This window comes from Monodelphis domestica, chromosome 5, assembly GCF_027887165.1.
Source record: "Monodelphis domestica isolate mMonDom1 chromosome 5, mMonDom1.pri, whole genome shotgun sequence".
NCBI lineage: Eukaryota > Metazoa > Chordata > Mammalia > Didelphimorphia > Didelphidae > Monodelphis > Monodelphis domestica.
Window position 1 is genome coordinate 15642365 of NC_077231.1, and position 22466 is coordinate 15664830.

General features: G+C 35.5%; 1 protein-coding gene and 1 pseudogene across 13 annotated transcripts in view; both read left to right on the plus strand.

Moving 5' to 3' along the window:
- The window catches only part of CCDC91 (coiled-coil domain containing 91), a 481978-nt gene that overhangs the window by 83967 nt on the left and 375545 nt on the right, over positions 1 to 22466 (plus strand). For all 13 annotated transcript variants that reach the window (XM_056797660.1, XM_001373145.4, XM_007502853.3 and 10 more), the window contains 2 exons: positions 314 to 357; positions 6920 to 6998. In XM_056797660.1, the coding sequence (XP_056653638.1) occupies positions 328 to 357; positions 6920 to 6998 (109 nt within the window). In that variant the 5' untranslated portion in view covers positions 314 to 327. The remainder of the gene's footprint in view (positions 1 to 313; positions 358 to 6919; positions 6999 to 22466) is intronic.
- Positions 7242 to 20493, plus strand: LOC130454272 (BTB/POZ domain-containing protein 10-like; annotated as a pseudogene).

The window sequence follows — 22466 nt, forward strand, 5'->3', positions numbered from 1 at the left end:
TATTGAATTGAATTCCAGCGCCAATTTGGGAAAAGCAAATTAAAATGTAAAATAATATTTTTTCCACTCTTGACTTCTCAACATAAAACTTCAAAATACATGATTGCTGAAGAAGGTACAGAAAAGCCTAACCCTGCCAGGAATTTAAAGTCTATTATCCTTTTCTTTTAAAATTAAAAAAGTTTGCATGTTCTTTTGAAGGAGAATTTCCTCATTGTCATCATAGAAAAGTAGTTACAAGTTGTAAATAAAAGTACATATATACTTTTGAAAGTAAATTTTAAATATTTTGCCTTACTGTATTTTTTTTTAGGTGCCACTTGAAAAATGGATGATGATGATTTTGGTGGTTTTGAGGTATGTAATGTTCTTGACTTTAAATCAGTATGGCTTTTATTTGTAGGTAGATTTTTTTTTATGTTAATATATTGTTTATTTAGCCTTTTAAGTTTTTCTTAGTTTGGGAAGATGAGGCCAAATTTAAGAAAATTTATATATTTATATATATATATATATACATATATATATATATATATAATTTTCTACAACCCCATATACCAAGTAGTTTTGAATATTTTATATATTTTATTTGAATATTTATATAAGAAAGGTTTAGGCAGAGATAATTAAGTGCTACTAGTGGATCCATTTTAAAATAGATTTTTGAAAAATTGTCAGCAGATGATTTTATTGGGCAACATCAATATTAGGAAATCTTTGTGAGATGAGAGATTGGTGTTAAAAATCCAGTCACATGTTTGCATGGTTATACCTGCAATGAGATATCCTAGTATATTATGTACAAAGCCTTTTTGTGGTTTAAAGAGCTAATTAGTGTGCTTGTGTTCTTAGGTTATTTTCAGATTTTGGTTCAGTGTAAATGGAAAGTGTTAGCTTAGGAAGCTCTTTTCCCATTAATTTTTTTCAGTATATGTTCTTTTTATTGAAATATTTTATAACTCAGTTATTTTTATGATGCCAATGTAGACTTGCAGAAAACTTCTCAATTAAGAATTAGGACACCCAAGTTCTAGTCCTGGCACCATACCACTCACTAATGAATAAATTATATGATTTTTTTATAAACTAACTTAGAAATTTGGTAAGAAAGTGATATATGAAATAGGGTATATAATTTTGAGGATTGATTTTGTGAAATAAGATGGCGTCTATACTGTGATTTGAATATCGTGAAGAAAGATGTAAGGTATCAGTCATAATAATTAAAAATGTTTTGCTAACAACTATCTCATAGTAATGAAAAGTTTCAAACTGTCTGGTATGCTGTTCTTGGTTCACTCAAAGTTATTGTTAATACATTTGGAAGCTTTTGACTTATTCATCAAAATATTTTTATGCAAATAATAAAGCTAATCTGATACAGGAAAATAAACAAATCCCCAATAGTATGTTTCTTTGGGTGATTGATTTTTTTTTTTGGCAAATGAAATGTAGTATTTCAAATTATCTATTCTTTCCATTTTGAGGAAGGAAATTACATTTAAATATCATAAGACACGGTTTATTGTTTGATTGTTGTCATGTATTTGAAGGTTGCATCCTAGAAACCATGCTTGATATAGTATTATCAACAGGAAAAGAGTGGTTAGTTCTCTTCCTGACTAATACATTTCTGTAGTCTTTTACTCCAGTGATTTCTAGACTATTCTTGTGCATTCCATTAATATAAACATGCTTTAGTACATACCTCTAGTATATGTACATTTATTTAGTCGTAAATTATATATATATTACTGTATTAATATATTGTGTATATTATAAAATAAAAAAATGAAATCTTTTAAGTAATTTTGTATTTATTGGTGGTATAAATATATTTTTGCTCTTGGTATTAATTATTGATTATCATTTGTAAATGTTATATAATTATTAGTGATAATTATTGGTAATAACTTTCTCCAAGAACAAATCTTTTAATGTACCTTTTAAAAAATTTAATTTAATATTTTCTGATATATCGTGTTTTAGGTCAGTTTATTTAACGCTTCATTTTAATAACTATATTGTAATAAGCTCAGTAGTTCATGCTTCAGATTGCAGTCAGATGAGGCATTTATGAAATAGCTAAGGGTTACAAAAAGAAGCTTATTCTGTCATAATAAAGAAAGAATATTGAGCAAAAATAGAGCATTGGTTAAGTTGAACACTGCTTTCCTACTTCTGTGTTGTCCATGTTGGTCTGATAACTAAAAGCTTAAGGGAAGAATTGCTGACTCCTTGTGACATGACTTTTTTTGTACTTATTCTACCTGGAAATGGTCAATAATTGCCTGAAGTATAGTTCTATGAGACATTTTTGTCATAGTAAAAGTTTTATGTTTATTTAAAGAAAAATCAGCTTAGCATTCAGGGTGCCAATAAGGCCTTTGGATGTGCTCTTAACTAAACTTATTCCAGAGTGGCCAGGTTTCTTCTAGATAGTATTCTACTACTTAAAAGGCTTCAGGATTGTTATTTTTTAAAATTTAATTAATTAAGAATATTTTTCTATGGTTACATGATTCATGTTCTCTCTCTCCCTTCTTCACTCCCCACTCCTAGACAGGATTGTTATTGCACAATTCTGACCTTGGGATTATCATATACCTGGCAAAGGCTTCCCTTGGAGAAGGAAAAGAAAATAAAAAACATAAAGATTGTACCTAGCGCCATCCCTACTAATAATTATTTATGATATTTATCATCTGTGATTCCTAAAGACATAGAGCACATTCATATTGGTCTTTAGTTGCTGAATGCCCTCAGAAAATTTACTCTCTAATCTCATATGCAAACAGCGCATCCTAGAATTAGCATCTAGCACTGACCAGAGCACCCTATGAGTACTATAAACACAGAGACTGTTGGGGCTCATGTCTTTCCCCTATTAGGCCATTCTGTTCAGTCCTGCTACCACTATTACCAAATGTAATCAATGGCCTCAGTCAAGCCATTGGTTCAGTTTTAAGACTGGAGTTAAGTAAGACACTCATAGAATATCTGATAATTAAAGGAGGATTACTTAGCCAAAGGTGAGTAATATCACTGTTTCAGCTATCTTGTCTTTGTGTTACCTATGCTGGTTTGCCAGTTAGAAGATTGAGGGAGAAACTGTTGTTCATACTCTCAATTTTTTTGATACTGAAGTTACCATGAAACTATGTCAATGGCCTGCCTTAGTTTCAAACGAACAAAAAAAGTAACCCACCCTTTTTGGACATAAAAGCCTTAGGATACTGCTATAGCTGAAATTTTGCAGACTATAATATTTGGGAACCCATAAATTACCATTTTTAAAGACAATATGGTGATTGATAGGTGAAATGGCATTTTTAAACTCTTTATTACACTTAAAAGTTTTTTCTAACCCCAGAAAAATTTGCACCTCAAACTAATGTACTTAATTTCTATAAATGCCAATTCTTACAAAAGACTTTTCGGTTATTTTACAAGTTGTTATTACTAACCCTTCAACTTCCCACGAAATTACTTATATTTATTTTTTGTGTGTTTTGTTTTTACTTTGTCCAAGTTTCTCCAGTAGAGAAAGTCACACTTAAAGCTAAGCACTCTTTTCTTTATGTCTTTGTATCCACAGTGAGTGGCTTATAGTAAGTATTTAGGATCAAGGAATTAAAGATTTAGGTCTGGAAAAGACCTCAGAGACATTTAATCCATTCTCCTCATTTTATATGTCAAGTGACTTACCTAATGCCTCTTATATGTTCTAAGTATCAAAACTGGAGTTTAAACCCAGCTATGTGACCCCAAAATCAAAATACTTATTAAATGCTTTGTGAATTAAATTAGATTGAGATATCTTTTTTTTTTTAATTTGGTTTGATAAAGGGACCCCTGATTAGTTGAGTTTCTCTTTGCCCATTTGAAAGAATAATATAATGTAAGGGCAAGATATAATCAAGAAAATGATAAGGAAGGTTTTCTGGGGAACGTAAAGAAGTTTCTATTTGGTAACTGCTTTAGGAAATGTAAAGATATTCTTCATTTAAACTTAATGGCCTGGTTCCTAGTGCTCTACCTAAAGACTATTTGCATTCCTGTTGTCCTTGAGTTTTTCAGTTGGGTTTAAGTCTTTGTGGCCCCATTTGGGGTTTTCTTAGCAGAGATACTGGAATGCCTTGTAATTTCCTTTTCCAGCTCATTTTGCAGATGAGGAACTGAGGCAAACGGGGTTAAGTGATTTGCCTAGGGTCACACAGCTAGTAAGTGTCAGAGACCAGATTTGAACTCAGGAAATGAATTTTCATGACTTCTGGCCTGACACAATATTCACTATGCTACTCCCTGTATTGCTGATGACCTTTAAAAAGCAAAATGCTTTCTAAGAGAGTTAGTCAAGACAACCAACTCTTTTTTAAAAACTTTATTTAATTTAGAATATTTTTCCATGGTTACAGGAATCATGTTCTTTCCCTCCTCTCCTCCCATGCCCCTCCCGTAGCCAATGAGCAATTCCACTGGGTTTTACATGAAGACAGCTAACCCTTGTAAGTAATCCTACCAGAGTTTGTCAAGTGGGGGGGGGGGTTAAACCTCCATTTTTCCATTGCTACACCCAGTGGAGTTGGTCTAGTTGTCCATGGAAAGAATTAACAAGAGGCATTGAAAAGAGATTAGCCTCAACAGCCAGGATCTAATTTATGGGAGAGGTCTATAGAGGTGAGCAGAGATTTCCATGGGGAGTATTGTATACATATATAAAGAAAAGAAAGGGCTCTTGCAACACAAGGGTTGTGAGTTGCCACACATGTCCTCTAAGAGTGTACCTCTTAATGAATATCTGCATATTTTCCCATTGACATTGTGCTTCAAGTTTAGGGGTAGAATTTTTTTTTTTTACTGTGGCTTCTGGTATATCATTTTCGGAACTACTTTTGCTTTAATTTAGTTGTATTAACTCAATGATAATTGAAGACAAACCCATTGGGAAGTATAAATTTTAGTTTTAGGAGTACATACCAACAGAGGACCTTAATCCTGGTTTAGACATCTCCTGGATAAGCAAGTTGGGAAACAGCCTTAGAAGGATTGTTATAATATTTTTAAAAATTCTTTTCTCTATTCCTTACCTGCATTCATGTATTCACTCACTGGGAAAAAAAGAGGTTGTGAACACTAAAGAATAATCCATTTCTATGTAGTTTATCATAGTGGTACATCTTAATAGGGCCAAATGAACAAAAACACCTCATTTGAACTCTTATGGTACAATTTCCATTTTCTCAGTTTTGGGGTCTTATCTCACCAATGTTAAACAGTGTGCCATTAGCATTCCCTATCCCTTAATACCCAACTAGTTGCCATGGGAAACAGAAAACAACTTAATTTTGTATTTGTGCTAGGATTCCTTCAAATTGTACTCTGGATATAAATGTAAGGTGGCTAACTGTGCTATATTTTAAAAATGGAATTGATTGCTATTGGAGATCTCATGCTCTTTTGGAGGGTGAAAAAGCCAAATTGTAGGCAGGACTCTTCAATAATTTCAGTGAGCCTGTAAACCAGATTACAACTCAGATTGCAGTATCAGTTGCAAAAGTTGCTAGATTGGATTGTCCCAAACAGTGACCACAACTGATTCCCACCCTTTTAGAGTCTGTGAAAGTCCAAGACTCTTTATCAGCACAGAATGTTGCTTACTTTCCATTATGTTACTAAGACTCTGGCATCCAAAAGGCTGGCTATAGACCAGAAGTTCTTTTATGAAATTAATATCACTTTAGCTGCCTGATGGTAGATCCTTGAATTTTCTGTAGTATGTCTCCAAGATCCTTTTAAGGGGAAGATCAAGGAAACAAGTTTTTTGGGCCTCAGAATCAATGTTCAACAGTCATTTCCATTTCTTCCCTGGTTCCCCCTCCCAAATTATCTTCAGCATAAGATTATTTATATCTAGATTTGAATTTTATTGCTCTTTCTGTTGATAATAATTATCCTACCAACTATTCCTTCCTCTTCTCTCTCTCTCTCTACTCCCTCCTCTCTCCCCACTCTCTCCCGTTCTCTCCCTTTCTCTCCCTTTCATTTGATTCTCATAAGAATCAAATAAATATCACTGCCTCCCTAACCCCCAGTAAGTCAGATTCATGCTAACATTCTTCTTTTTTAATCCTTACTGTCAGTTTTAGTATTGGTCCAAGGCCCAAGAGTGTTGAGGACTAAGCATTGGGGGTTAAGTGACTTGCCCAGAAGATTCATACAGCTAGGAGGTCAGCTTTGAACTCAGGACCTCCAATCTTTAGGCCTGGCTCCCTATCCATTGAACCATTTAACTGTCCCCTGAGCCCAATTTACTAAACAGGTAGAAGTCATTACAGAGAGTAAAGTGGAAGAAGAAGATGGAGATGAGGGAGAGAAGAACTCTTAATGTTCAAGTGAAAAGCACTATCAGGAAAAAAAAGAAAAGATTTCACACTCTTATCTCTTACCCATTTAATCTGGAACAAATTGAAAAAAATTTCCTCGAGATTTTTTATATTTTTGGGATATTTGAGAAAAGAATATATGTATTTGAATATATGTATTAGAGAAAAAATACATATATTCTTTTCTCAAATATCCCATATTTATATATATGGATGCATATTTTGTAGTTATAGTTATATGGAACATTTTGATTTCGATATTAACTCTTATTTAGATGAAAAGTCAATTGAGAATTTTAAAGGTGCAATATTTCCTGGCATGGAGGGCTAAAAAATGGAGATGTGAAATTCAAGACGAAAACTGTCAGTAAAAGTACTTCAAAAAAAATTAAGAAGAATTTGAAAGAGTGGTAAAAAGTAAGAGTAAAAATTTGCTTGCTAGACTTAGATTTTTTTTTTGTTGTGGTTGTTATAACTTAAATGGAAAATTATCTTTTAAAATCTTGTTTAATAATCTTAGTTTTCTATTGTAGGCAGCAGAGACCTTTGATGGGGGAAATGGTGAAACCCACACAACCTCTCCTGCTATTCCTTGGGCAGCATTTCCAACAGGTACTAGTTTTTAATCATTGCAACTGTCTACCATTTAAATACATTAACAATTTTTTTTTGTACCTCATTGGGGTACTTGATTTCTGGCTTGGAAAACAGGGCATTCTGAATCTCTTCTATAAGTCCTTTCTTCTGTTACAAATATTATTCAGTGATTCTTTCAGATTGAATTCTAAAAATGATAAAATGAACATTAAATAAATATTGAGTTCTTATAACATTCTCTAATTGGTTTAAGATTTTATGAAGTAAATGTGTTAAATAATTTTTCTTAGTTTATTCAATTTAATGATAAGAGAATCTCTCTATTCCTCAGAATAAGAGATTCTTATTTCTAGTCAACCTTTTAAATATATAGTGGATTGTATTATCAATTTGGAAAAAAAACTATTAAAATATTAAAAGTTGGAATAGATATTTAAAATGAAAACACTTAAAAATCTAATAATTCCATTATTATAGACTAGTTGAAAGCTGTAACGAATGGCAGCTAACTTTCATATATATAATGCTTAGTATATAGGAGCTATTTAATAAATTATTATTGATTGGTTTATTGATGAATTTTCTGTGGTATTTTTTTTAAACCCTTAACTTCCATCTTGAAATCAATACTGTGTATTGCCTCCAAGGCAGAAGAGTGGTAAGGGCTAGGCAATGGGGGTCAAGTGACTTGCCCAGGGTCACACAGCTGAGAAGTGTCTGAGGCCAGATTTGAACGTTGGACTTCTCCTGTCTCTAGGCTTGGCTCTCAATCCACTGAGCTACCTAGCTGCCCCCTTTTTGTGGTATTTTTAAGGCATTTCTGCTTAGCTAGCCAACTCATCAAAAAGACAGGAATTGAATATATAAATTTTTCATTCTATCATCTTTGCTTAAAATATCTGGTAATTAAGGCTCATTCATTCATATAAACATACATTCATTCAAAAATATTTATTGAGTGCCTATGTTCAAGTTACTTTGATAGAGGAATGTATAAAAGCAGAGGATAACATACAGGCAAGTATAATTTAAAACCTTCTGGAGGTACAATGGTCCCTTGATCACCCCAGCTGTGGAGCAAGGAGGCATTACTCCCACACCTGTTGCTGCCTGCTTGCAGCCCTGATCCCAGCAGACACGTCAGAACTGCCTGCAGTACCCTCTCCATGTTGCCAGATAAAAGAGTTTACATGATTGGAGTGGTAGATATGAGAGATCTCGAGATAGAAAGAGGTCAGGTGTCAGATCACAAGACATCTCATGAAAGAGCAGAGTCACAAATGTCCATGTATTAAAAATGTTATTTCTCTCACTCGACTGCATCACATTGAATGAGAAAAAGATCATAGTTCTTCTGGCCCAAGCAGTCCTTGTCCCCCCAAAATATCCCCTAATAGTTCCAGAAGCAGTGTTAGCAAAAATGGCTGAAGCAAGTCAAGTTCAGATGGTGGTTGTAATACATCTGGAGAGATGATTTGTATATGAGAATGCAAAAGAAGGAGGTTGGAGAATAAGAGGAATATAAGAAGTAATACTAATTTTATATAATACTAGATTTGTTGTAGATGCGTCTATTTTAACTGCATAGCCAAATTCAGTGTTAGGAAGGGTGTTTGTATTTGCAGAGAACATAAGTTCACAGACCCTAATGAGAACGGACAATATGAAGTAGCAGAGGGAATTGGTTATATATTTTTTCTAGTTATTTTGGAGTACTTCAAGACTGGAATAATCCATTGTCCTGATGACATCTCTATTCTTGAACTAGGAGAAGGGAGTGACTATCTTTGTATGTCTTTTGATTATAGTACTATGAAATATAGAGATCTCACTGCCTTCATGCATGATTTATCCAATAATGGTGCTTGTAGACAACTTGAGTTTTATTTAGAGCTCTGATGCTGGTCAGTGATGATCAGAGTGGTGAAAGAGAGTGTTATATAATAGTACTCATAAATGAAAATGTGGTTAATTGGGATGAAGAATATCTACTACAGATGAGAGAAGAATATTCACAGATTATTTATAGCACAAAATTATATAGCTTTTTCAATTACATAAAAAATAGAAATGTGACCAAATCTGTTTTGGAGGAATGAGATCTTCAGAAGATTTGATTGGGTATAGAGTGGTATCACATTTAAAAAGAGAAAGTCAAGAAAGGTCTGGTGGGTATCCAGAAGTAATCTATTACTATGCCCCAAAACAATTTATTTGTATGACTTGGGAGAAGAAGGAAGGAAAAAAATTTTCATATGAATGTTCAGTGTGTGAAAAGTAAGTCCATCACAAACCTAGCAACGCCTGCTACAGACATTCCCCAGGACCAGCTGGTGATCAAGCATTCAATGCCTTAAGTGGATGAGCTGTATATTCTACCTCTTCCTCCTCCTGGCAGCAATGAGATGGATCCTGAGGAACAGAGGCCAGTGGTAGGATGGAGGCAGCCCTTCAAACAAATTTTAGCATGCTTCTCTCCCCAGTGATGTTGCCTTCATTCTTTGGCACTGCAGTGCCATTGTTTTTTCATTGTGAAATGCACATACCAGTTTTTAGGGGGGAAAACATCATGTAGTTAGTGGTTAGCACCTTAAGAATAATGTGACCAATGTGGAGGGAGAGAGCACTTATAACCAGAGAGACCACAGCTGATTATGAAAGATTTCCTAAAGGAAAGAGCATCTGAGGTCAACACTGAATTATGGTGGAGTTTAATAGATGATGGAGGAGGAGAGCAACTTATAAAGAGATAATAATAAAGCGAAGGATTTCAGGTTTGGGAAGATCTTGTGTTTGGAGCAATATGAATTTCAGGTCATAGGATAAGAGTTGAGCAAGAAAGCTGGAATGACATATTAAAGATATATTATATAGGGCTTTGAATGCCAAACTTAGTACATTATTTGGTAGACATTTTTTTGAATTAGGCAAAGAAACATTTGAAGCTGTAGTTAGGCAGATTAATTGAGTACTGGTACATATGATAGATTTAACAAGGCATACTGGAAAAAGACTACTTCAGTAACTTCGTATGAAGTGATAAGACTTTAAAGTAGCCTTGAAACTTTGGAAATACAAATGAATAAAAATGATAAGAGAACATTTTGAAGACAGTTGGCTTTGATAACACTGAGATATAAGGAAGAGAAAGAATAAAGAAGAAACTTATATTTATAGAGGTTGTTAAGTTGTAGAAAGCATTTTACATAACATTTTCTAATTTAGTGTTCTCAACAACCAGGTAAGGTATAGATATTGTTAATATTCCCATTTTATTGATATGGAGACTGATGTTCAAAGAAGCTAAGTGACTTCATGATAATTACATACCCAATAAGTACTAGAGGTGGGCTTTGAACCCAAGCCTTTCTGATTTTAAGTCTTTAGCATTTTTGTTATGCCACAATGATTAAAGGTTTGAATTTTGATGACTAGGAGAATGGTGATATTGTTCATAAAAGAAATCAAGAGAGAGGAAGGTGCAAATAGGATATGTTGAATTTTAGTTTTCATCAAGTATGATTTGGAAATACACAGTAGTTGGATTAGAGCTTGGGAGAAAGATCTGGGTTAAATTATATAAATTATATATTATATAAATTTGGGAATTATGTTTCAGTGCTTCAAAGATCTATGATTTCTTTTTTAATCTTTAATTTTAATTTCATTTTCAGTTACAAATTCTCTTTCTCCTTTCATTTTCTCTTACCCAATGACAAATTGGGTCTGGCTGGTTTCTGACGCTAGGAAAGGGGGCAGAAGATTTGGGGAGAATATCTCTCCCCAAAAAGGGAAGGTTATCTCAGGATCCCTGTGATCCAAACTGCCTAACTCAAGGAACAACATCTCTCCTTCATAGTGGAATGACCCCAGGTTTCCGAAGGGAAGTGATAGTGGGTGTCCCTAAGGAAACCAGAAGCAGAAGAATCCATCCTGCCTTTCAACAATAGCTGGCACCAAAGAGGAGGCAGTGGGTCATCTTACCAAAGCTCATCTCTCCAGTTCTTGTTTTCCATCTCTTAGAACTATCCTCTGAGGAGATATATTCGTTCTGCCAGGGGGACAAGACTTGGCTACCTCTCTCCCAGAAAAGAGAGGGGGAAGAAGAAACTAACTCTCTCTCCCCCTCATTTCCCTCTCTCCTTCCATTCCCGTTCCTTTCTAATCCTTATATTACACTCTATTGCAATATAAAATTACAAATGTAAAATTCTAAAATATCTGCACCACCAAAATGGTTTCTAGGTTTCATATTAATGTATTTACCTTGTAATATATTAGAATTAAAAATTCTGCCTAGGTAAGGCCTCATTATCTGGAAGGAGATTGACCAAAAGAGAATGAGGAGTGGTCAGATAAGTAGGAGAATTGGGAGAGGGAGGTGCCCTGAAAACCTAGAGAGGAAAGAATATTAAAGAGATGGTCATTTTTCCAGGTTAGATGAAAGTGAGTTTCAGTTGTCACTTTGGTACTCCTTATCATCTTCCTTTTGTTTGGCCTTCTATGTCTACACCCAAATTATATGAGGTGATTTCTTTCTTTTTTTGAAATATTAATATTTTATTCATTCAGTTACATGTAAAAACAATTATTAGCATTTGTTTTTTAAGAATTTTGAGGTTCAAGATGGTGGAGAAGGTATACAAAACCACCTGATGTCTATGAAATTGCCAAATAATTGTGATATAATGCCTCAAATCACTTTCTGGAGCAGCATAACCCATAAGAGGGCAGGATGAAGTACTTTTAAAGTCCAAAACAACATAGAAGGTAGGCATGAAAGATATATTGCCCCAGGAACAGCAATAGAGTATAAAACGTCATACCAAAACAGACTCTACTGTGACAAAAGGCCTTGGAAGTGACTGAATTGGTAGGAAAGGCTTCTGAGATCTCAGCCACAGACAGTAAGAGGGGTTGGACAGTTATTCAGAAAGAGATTAAAGGGGTTCCTTTGGTGGCTTTGGATGTCTCTTGTTACATTGTCCATGCACAGATCCAGGTTTGAGGAGCAGTAGCTAGCACACACTAGTGCTTGTGTCCATAGGGAAGAAGGGGACCCTAGTCACAGTTTCAAGGTGGTGTAAAGATTAAACTTTAGGGAGATGGGGAGACTGAGGCAGGTAGAAATTAGTTTCTCTCTGCAAGGAGCATTATATTTTTTAGAGGTTTATTAAAGTTAAGGATTAAAAGAAAATACAGGATAAGAAAAAACAAGTGTCTAGGCCAGAGGCCTAGACCTCACCTACATTATGGAAACAGCCGCGTCTGCTCCAAAATGGAAGTCCAAAAAGAGCCAAGCCCCTCAAAAGCCTTTGAATCAGCTTAAATGCCTTCTTGATCTCGGCCCAGGTGAGATTACAAGGCATCCTGGGGAAGTGGAGCAAAGGCTCATGGGGATTGTAGTCCTGTATTCGAGTCTATTTTTTACAGTGGGGAAGAGTGTTTGTGGTTCTTCAGAGACCAGAACACAGTCTAAGATAGTATTAAACACAACTCTCTTCAGATTATACTGCCGTGGAAGAACTGGAAATGTATTGCTTTCTAGAGCTATTTCTGAAGACAGCTGCCCAAAAAAACCTGAAGCTTAGAATAATGCTTGCTTCACCACAATTACAGAGCCCAATTTTAACAGCTTTTTAATTTAAAAGAAAAGAAAAAGGCAAGAAAATGAGCAAACAACAAAATAATAGACTCAACATAGAAAGTTCTTTTGGGGACAGGGAAGACCAAAACCCAAACTCAGAAGACAACAAAACCAATACTGCTACATCAAAAACTCCCAGAAAAGGAAATTGCTTTCAAACATGAAAATAATTAATGGAGGAGCTCAATCAGGATTTAAAAATCAAATACTATAGGTAGGAGAGCAATTAGAAAAAGAAATGAGTAATACAGGAAAATCATGGAAAAAGAATCAATTGCTTGGTAAGAGAGGCAAAAATAAAATGAAGAAAAGAATACTTTGACTTCTGGGAGTAAAGATGGCGGCTTAGAAGCAAAAGTTGAGTCCTCTGTGAAAACTCTTCCACACCAATCAAAAACAAAGCACTTTGAGGGGTACACAAAACCAAAAAGAAAAACAGGATAGAGCTAGGGTACCATCCTGCTTGATTCAACTTAAAAGGTATGCAGAGAAGGTTGAATTATTAGGTTTAAGGAAAAGAAAGAAGGTGCCAGGACCCTTTCCCCACCTACTCTTCTGAGTCTCTGGTGTTTGCTGGGATCTTTGGGAGAGGGTTACAGCCTGAAGGGAGTGCCTTGCTACCACAGCTACTGGAGGCTCAGGACTCTGACCACAGCTGGCAGGGAAGCAGTTGGAGGAGAGGGGCAGAGAGGAGGGCAGCCTGGTCACAGCTTTCAGCCACCAGTCATACATCTGGGCACATCCAGCTTTGCAGATCAGCACCACTGGCTTAATCAACTCTAGCAATAGTGCAGATAAGAAGCTTTCAGAGGGCAGATAATCTCAATCTCCAATAGTCTTCCCCCTCTTACTGAGCTGAGAGCCACGGTAAGAATCCAGCTGACTAGGATCCCAAGGTGAAGGCTGCATCCACGACAGAGTGCCTTGGTACCACCATGGGAAACTCAGGGTTCTTACCTGGCAGCAGGCAGAAAGGAAGAAAGGTGGTTGAGGGTAACTACCTTTAGCCTCCTCACTTTAACCTTCGCCTTTCAGCTTCTGTGGGCAGCTGGGGAAGATCTGGCCTTGGGGCTCATTAATACAACAGGCCAGCTTTATCAACCTTATCCAGTTAATCAGCAGAACAGAGAAGATGCCTCTTCAGGACAGAATAGCCCAAACTCACAGATCCAGCAAATAAAATACAACTGATGATGGGGGATGGGGAAGAGAAAGAAAAAATGAGTAAACAACAGAAAAAGAAAAAAGATATTTCAGTTGATAGTTTATATCCAGGTAATGAACAAAGAACAAATGGAAGAGAGGAGGACCAAGGAACACCAAGCAAAAACTAAGGAGCTCCAGTGAATTGAACATAGACTTTGGAAGAACTAAAAATAATTAAAAAAAAACAATTAAGAGAGTCTTAACACAATTGGGAAAAGAACTTAAAAAGCAAAAAGGTCATCTGAAAGAGAGGCACATGAACTAAAACAAGAAAATAGTGTCTTGAAAGCCAGAATTGACCAGCTTGAAAAAGAGGCAAAGAAAGTTAAAGATGACCTCCAAAGAAAAACAGATCAAAAGGAAAAAGATAATAAAAAAGCCAGGGATGAAATTCAGTCATTAAAAGTTAGAATCCAACAACTAGAAACAAATGACTTCACAAGGCAGCAGGAGTCTATAAAAGAAAATCAAAAGATTCTTGCAAGGGAAAATATTGTCATTTAATAAAAGAAAAGACTTCCAAGCATTCCTAAAGAAAATAATACCTGAAGAAGAATAGGTAAATTTGTAAAGGAGGCACTAATATCCAACGAAGAGAACTTTTTAACAACAAAAATTGGCCAAACAGAAAAAGACATACAAAAATGTACTGAAGAGTAGAACTTTCTAAAAGGTGGAATTGACAACCTTAAGGAAAAGAGGTAGGAAAATTCAGTGAAGAAAAGAACTCTTTAAAGGTAGAAATGTTCCCTCCCCCCCAAAAAAAGAAGGAACAGAAACTCACTCAAGAAAATTATTCCTTAAAAATAACAATTGGGCAAGTGGAAGCTAATGCCTATATGAAGCATCAAGAAACAAAAAGAAAAAAGTAAAAAAAGGATGAAAAAAAGAAGAAAATATGTAGTATCTCATTGGAAAAACAAATGGCCTGGAAAATAGATCCAGGACAGGTAATTTAAGAAAGCCATGATAAAAACAAACAAACAAACAAACAAACAAAAAAAACAAAAAAAAATTAGACACTGTCCTTCAAGAAATTATTGAGGAAAAACACCATGATATTCTAGATCCAGTGGACAAAATAGAAATTGAAAGAATCTACCAATAACCTCTGAAAGAGATCCCAAAATGATAGTTTTCAGGATTATTATAGCCAAATTTCAGAACTCTTCAGTTAGGTAGAAAACATTTCAAGCAACCAAAAAGAAGCAACTTAAATATTGTAATTAAATATATTAAATATTAAATAACACAAGATTTAGCACTTTCTGCATTAGAGGATGAGAGGGCCTGGATGATGGCATTCCACAGGATGAAGAAGCTAGGACTTAAAGCAAGAAGCACTTGCCCAGAAAAACTGAGTATAATGCTAAGGAGAGAAAAATCGATTTTCAATGAAATGGAGAATTTTCAAACATTCCTGATGAAAAAACCAGAACTCTATGGAAAATTGGACTCTCAAATATAAGACTCAAGAGAAACATAAAAAGGTAAACAAGAAAGTGAAATCTGACATTCAATAAGGTTAAGTGGGATCCCTACATGGGGAAATGATTCTTGTAACTCCTAAAAATTTTTTTTTCTCATTATTAGAGTGGTTAGAAGTAGTATATGTAGAAAGAGGATAAGAGTATGAACTGAATATGTTGGGATGATATCTAAAAAAATAAGGGATGAGAAAGAGGAATGCAATGAGTCAAGAGAGAAGAGAGAAATAAATTGTAGTAAATTATCTCACATAAAAGAGGTATGAAGAGTTTTTATAGTAGAGGGGAAGTTGAGTGAGATGAGAAGGTGAGCATATGGATTGTATTCTTGGCAGGAAAGTTTGGAATATGATATTCCAGAAGGCAAGGGAACTGAGTTGACAATCACAAATCACCTGTCTATCAAAACTGACCATATTCTTTCAGAGGGAAATAAGATCATGTAATAAAATAAAAGATTTCTAAGCATTCCTGAAGAAAAGACCAGACTTAAAAAGAAAATTTGATGTCCAAATACAAAATTCAAGAGAAGCATAAAAAAGTAATCAAGTATTTAATTAGTCTAAAATCCAAAGTTTAAGATTTTAAAAAATAATTTTAGGAAAAGAAAAGCACCAATACCCAGGAACAGGAAAGTGGATCTTCTGGAGAATATTTTATGGAAAATGCTTACAGAAATTGTACACTATATCAGAAGATTCAGAGCAAATTTTTGGATATAATGAACTGAACTGTAATTGGTGGTGGTGGGGGGAGGGTTTAAAACTGTTATTTATTCTGATTTTAAACTCTTATGCCAAAGGGAAGTGCTCCCCCAATTGGCTTTTTGTTAGTGTCTATCAATCAGTTTTTTCCTTTTTCTTCTTTCTTTTTCACTTTCCCTCTTATTCTCCTAATGGTGTAATTCCCTCTATGTAAGGTGTAAATTTTATACCCCCTCTAGTGAGAGAATGTTAGATGAATAGACTCCTCATATGGACTGAATCACTGGGAAGACTTAACATGTTAATCTCCTAGAAAACCCGAGTGAGGAGATTTAACATGCTGGTCTCCCAAAGAATCAGAAGGGAGTGACTGTGTGAAGGAAATTTACTTTCCCCATCTGGTGTTGCAAATGTGATATCATTCATAGTCAACAGACTACTTTCATACTTGGCATCAACCTGAACATAACCCAGGTAGGGAAAAGGAGGGAAGGGAGCCAGGGGAATAGATCTATATATGATGAGGAAGTACTCACTCTCTTGATTCTAACTGCTTTGCAGGGTACAGCCTAAGTAGCAGCTGGAGGATGAGCAGCCACATGGGAAAATTATATTAGGGTACTTTCTCTCTTCTTCTATTCCTTCTATCTATCCATAATTCATAATAAATTCACTAAGCCACATGGCTAGACTCATTTTAATTTTTTACATATTTTATATACGCAGATGGTAATTATAACATAGTATAGATAATGAAGAAATATCGATTCTTAACATTTATGCACCAAATGGTATAGCATACAGATTTGATTTGATTTGAACTTATTTTGTTAAATTTAATTTAATTTTTATTTTTTTCCCATGTACACATGATTCTTGTCTCCCTTTCCCCCCTCCCTGAGTTATCAAGCAATTTCACCTGGTTATACATATATTAAATTCACAACCTACTTCCATAGTTTTCATTTTTGTTATAAAATAGTCTTTTAAAACCCAAACACCAAATCATATACCCATTTAAAAAAGTGATAAATCATGTTTTCTTCTATATTTCTACTCCCACAGTTCTTTTCCTAGAAGTGAATTGCATTCTTTCTCATAAGTCTCTCAGAGTTGTCCTGAATCATTGCATTGCCTTTAGTAGTAAAATCAATTAAATTTGATTGTCCCACAGTGTTTCAGTTACTGTGTATAGTGTTCTTTTTATTTCACTCTACATCAGTTTGTGGAGGTTTTTCCCGTTCTTATAGAAATCAAGCATCTCATCATTCCTTACAGCAGAATAATATTCCATCACCATCATATACCAGAATTTGTTCAGTTATTACCTAATCAAGGGACATCCCCATAGTTTCTAATTTTTTGATACCACAAAAAGCACACCTTTAAATATTTGTACAAACACAGCCTTCCCCATTTAAAAAATCTTTGGGATACAAACCTTTTAATGGTATTGCTGGATCAAAGGATATATGTTCTTTTAAAGCCCTTTGGCATAATTCCAAATTGTCTTGCAGAATGGTTGGATCAATTCACAACTCCAGCAGAATGCATTAGTATTCCAATTTTGCCACATCCTCTCCAACGTTTATTTTTTTCCTTTACTGTCATATTGGCCACTTTGCTATGTGTAAGGTGGTACCTCAGAGTTGTTTTGATTTGTATTTCTCCAATAATGAGATTTTTAAAAGACATATGTAAGGAGAAAATAGATAGCAAAACTGTATTAATAGGAGACCTCAACCTTGCCATATCAGAACTACATAAATTGAGCTGAAAAATAAATAAGAAAGAAGTATGGAAAGTGAATGAAATTTTAGAAAAGTTAAGAGTTAATAGCTATCTGGAGAAAACTGAATAGGGATATAAAGGTATAGACCTTTAGCGGCACATGATACATATACAAAGATTGACCATGTATTAGGGCATAAATACATCACAACTGTTATTGTTAATATTGATGTTGTTAGAGGTTATTGGTGTGGATAGCCGATTGGTCCTTATCGATTAGTATAGATAGGCTTGAGCTGTTAGGGTCACCTGGTTGTAAATGGTTGATGAATTTTCTGCACCCAGATTAATCCATCACTTATTTATTATTCACTATCAGGAGAGACAGGGACAGGATAAAGAATGTAGAAATAAAGTAGGAAAATTCTTATCCTAGTTCTAAGATTCCTAAATATAATCCCCAATCGAATCTGAGAGGATTTACTTCTTGTTCACCACGGGTGAATCTTCTTAAAATTATTCTCAACTGTCTACCTAAAAATCATTTCTATCTATCTAGACTTATTTTAATATATAAACTTAAAATATTATTAACCTCCTTAAATTATATATCAAAAGTCAGAAGTCTAATTGTTTAGATCTGACAGAACTCAATGGCTTCCTCTGACTCCCCCAGCAGGGAGTCAGACCTAAGCTATATCAGTAAGAGAAAAACAGCAGCCTCACTGGCAGCTACTTCCCCTGCAGAAGAACAACTCTCACATCAAACAAAACTCTTCCCACTTCCATAGATGTTCTTTTCAGTTTTCAAGTTAAGTTTAACCCAAATTAGTAACTGATAGTATCCAGAGAAAAGTCATCAACCAACCTCTTAAGACCATGAATTCAAGAGAACGTGGCCAGTGCTCTAACAGTCTTCCCAGCATCCCAATCTTCCTTCAAGACACTACTGTGATTTTTACCTGGCCGTGATTACAGGGACAAGGAAAAATTCTCTTGTATTTTTCTCCAATAGAATTATGCTAGAAAACTAATTAATAAATAATTAAACTTAACACAAACAAATCCAGAAAAGTAGAAACAATAAATACTACTTTTCTAGTTCATAATGTGATAAAAATTACACTCAATAAAGGTTCATGGAAAGCCAAATTAAAAATTAATTGGAAACTAATTCTTCAAAAAGTGTGCATCAAAGAACAAATCTTAGAAATAACCATTGATTTCAATGAAGAGAAAGACAACACATCAGGATTTGTGGGATACAGCCAAAGCCATACTCAAGGGAAAATTTATATACCTAATAGATTTATTCAACAAAATAGAGAAAAAAGAGACCAATGAATTAAGCATGCAACTAAAAAGAAAAAGTAAAGAACAAATTTAAAATCTCCAGATAAAGAATTAATTGGAATCCCAAAAATCAAAGGAGAAATTAATAAAATGGAAAGTAAAAGAAAGATTGAACTAAATAAGATAAAGAGCTGATTCTATGAAAAATAAAATAGTGTATAGTTTAATTTGATTTAAAAAAGAAGAGAAATTAATAGTATCAAAATGAAAGAATGGATTCCAGGACTTCCGGTTAAGATGGCGGCTTAGAGAAAGCTCAAGTTCAGATCTCCGGAAAAACCTTCCCGACCGATCTCAAACTATAAGCTCCTAAGGCGCGGAAATTCAAAACGATCAACAGCACAGACCCTGGGAAGCCTCCTCCTGGACCTGGACCCGGTTCAAAAGGTACGGCTCCCCTCAAAAGCCAGAACCCGAGATCACTCGGACCGCAGGGGTAGGAGCGCAGAGTCCAAGGCTCCCGGAAGCCGCAGCACGGCCAGCTGGGCTCAGAGAGCAGAACCCTCAGGGCCTTCTACCCCAGTCCCAGTGAAAGTTACTGCCTGGGGCTCCTGCTACAGAGAGCTGGTCGAAACAACAGCAACCCTCAGGGCGGGCAAGACAGCCTCACGGGCTGGATCCTGCTATCCAAGTCTCAGTGAAAGTCCTTGCCCGGAGCTTGGGTTAGCTGCAGCCCATCCCCCCGCAGGCCAACGAAACAGCCTCACGGCCAGCGATTCTGAAGGCAACTTCCTGAAAGCAACGTGGTCCGACCCTTCCACTCCAGTTGCAGTGAGGCATATTCAGTTTAACCCAGGGAAAGTCATAGAACCATCTGCCCAGGACTGAACACCAGACAGAGACAAGAAAAGCCAATCCTCCACATTCAGAGATGGAAAACTCCACAGAAGCACAGAAGCCCCAAAATACCAAGAAAAATAAGAAGAAAGGGGCGACTTTGGACACATTCTATGGAGCCAAAATACAAAATACAGAGCAGATAGAAGATAATATAAAAGAAAATGCTCCAAAACCTTCCAAAGGAAATGGAAACTCTCCACAAACCTATGACGAATTTGAATCAGAAATGACCAAAAAGATGGAAGCCTTCTGGGAGGAAAAGTTGGAAATAATGCAAAAGAAATTCACGCATCTACAAAACCGGTATGATGAAACTGAAAAGGAAAACCAGGCTTTAAAGGCCAGAATCAGGCAGCTGGAAGACAACGATCGTGTAAAAGAGCAAGAATTAATAAAGCAAAGCCAAAATACCAAGAAATTAGAAGAGAACATAAAATATCTCACCGACAAGGTGATAGATCTGGAAAATAGGGGGAGAAGGGATAATTTAAGAATAATTGGACTCCCAGAAAAGCCAGAAATAAACACCAAACTGGACATGGTGATACAAGATATAATCAAAGAAAATTGCCCAGAGATTCTAGAACAAGGGGGCAATACAGCCACTGACAGAGCTCACAGAACACCTTCTACACTAAACCCCCAAAAGACAACTCCCAGGAATGTAATTGCCAAATTCCAAAGCTATCAAACAAAAGAAAAAATCCTACAGGAAGCCAGAAAAAGACAATTTAGATATAAAGGAATGCCAATCAGGGTCACACAAGACCTTGCAAGTTCTACTCTGAATGATCGTAAGGCATGGAACATGATCTTCAGAAAGGCAAGAGAGCTGGGTCTCCAACCAAGAATCAGCTACCCAGCAAAACTGACTATATACTTCCAAGGGAAAGTATGGGCATTCAACAAAATAGAAGACTTCCAACTTTTTGCAAAGAAAAGACCAGAGCTCTGTGGAAAGTTTGATACCGAAAATCAAAGAGCAAGGAATACCTGAAAAGGTAAATATTAAGGAAAGGGGAAAATGTTATCTTCTTCTTTTACTCAAACTCTCTTCTATAAGGACTACATTTATATCAACCTATGTATACTAATATGTGGGGAAAATGTAATGTATAAATAGGGGGTAAAGAAAGACCAAATAGAATAATCATTCTCACACAAAGATTCATATGGGAAGGGGAGGGGAAGAAAACTCCTATAAGAAGGAGAGGAAGAGAGGGGGGGGGGTTTACTTAAACCTCAATCTCAGGGAAATCAACTCTGAGAGGGAAAAACATCCAGATCCATTGGGATCTTGAATTCTATCTTACCCAACAAGGGTAAGGAGAAGGGAAAACCAAGGGGGGGAGGGGGAGAGGGAGAACAAAAAGGGAGGGAAAGAGAGGGGGGAAGGGGAGGGAACAAAAAGGGAGGGACTAAGAAGGGAAACATCAAGGGAGTGGACAAGGGGGACTGTTTCAAAGTAAATCACTGGACTAAAAGGTAGAGCCGAAGAAGAATAGGTTAGAATTAGGGAAGGCAATCAAAATGCCAGGGAGTCCACAAATGACAATCATAACTTTGAACGTGAATGGGATGAACTCACCCATAAAACGTAGACGAATAGCAGAATGGATTAGAATCCAAAACCCTACCATATGTTGTCTTCAAGAAACACACATGAGGCAGGTTGACACCCACAAGGTCAGAATTAAAGGATGGAGTAAGACCTTCTGGGCTTCAACTGATAGAAAGAAGGCAGGAGTGGTAATCATGATATCTGATAAAGCCAATGCAAAAATAGACCTGATCAAAAGGGATAGGGAAGGTAATTATATTTTGTTAAAAGGGACTATAGACAATGAGGAAATATCATTAATCAATATGTATGCACCAAATAATATAGCACCCAAATTTCTAATGGAGAAACTAGGAGAATTGAAGGAAGAAATAGACAATAAAACCATACTAGTGGGAGACTTAAACCAACCATTATCAAATTTAGATAAATCAAATCAAAAAATAAATAAGAAAGAGGTAAAAGAAGTGAATGAAATCTTAGAAAAATTAGAATTAATAGACATATGGAGAAAAATAAATAGGGATAAAGAGGAATACACCTTCTTCTCAGCACCACATGGCACATTCACAAAAATTGACCATACATTAGGTCACAGAAACATAGCACACAAATGCAGAAAAGCAGAAATAATGAATGCAGCCTTCTCAGATCACAAGGCAATAAAAATAATGATTAGTAATGGTACATGGAAAACCAAATCTAAAACCAATTGGAAATTAAACAATATGATACTCCAAAACCGTTTAGTTAAAGAAGAAATCATAGAAACAATTAATAATTTCATCGAGGAAAATGACAATGGCGAAACATCCTTTCAAACCTTTTGGGATGCAGCCAAAGCAGTAATCAGAGGTAAATTCATATCCCTGAATGCTTATATTAACAAACAAGGGAGAGCAGAGATCAATCAATTGGAAATGCAAATGAAAAAACTGGAAAGCGATCAAATTA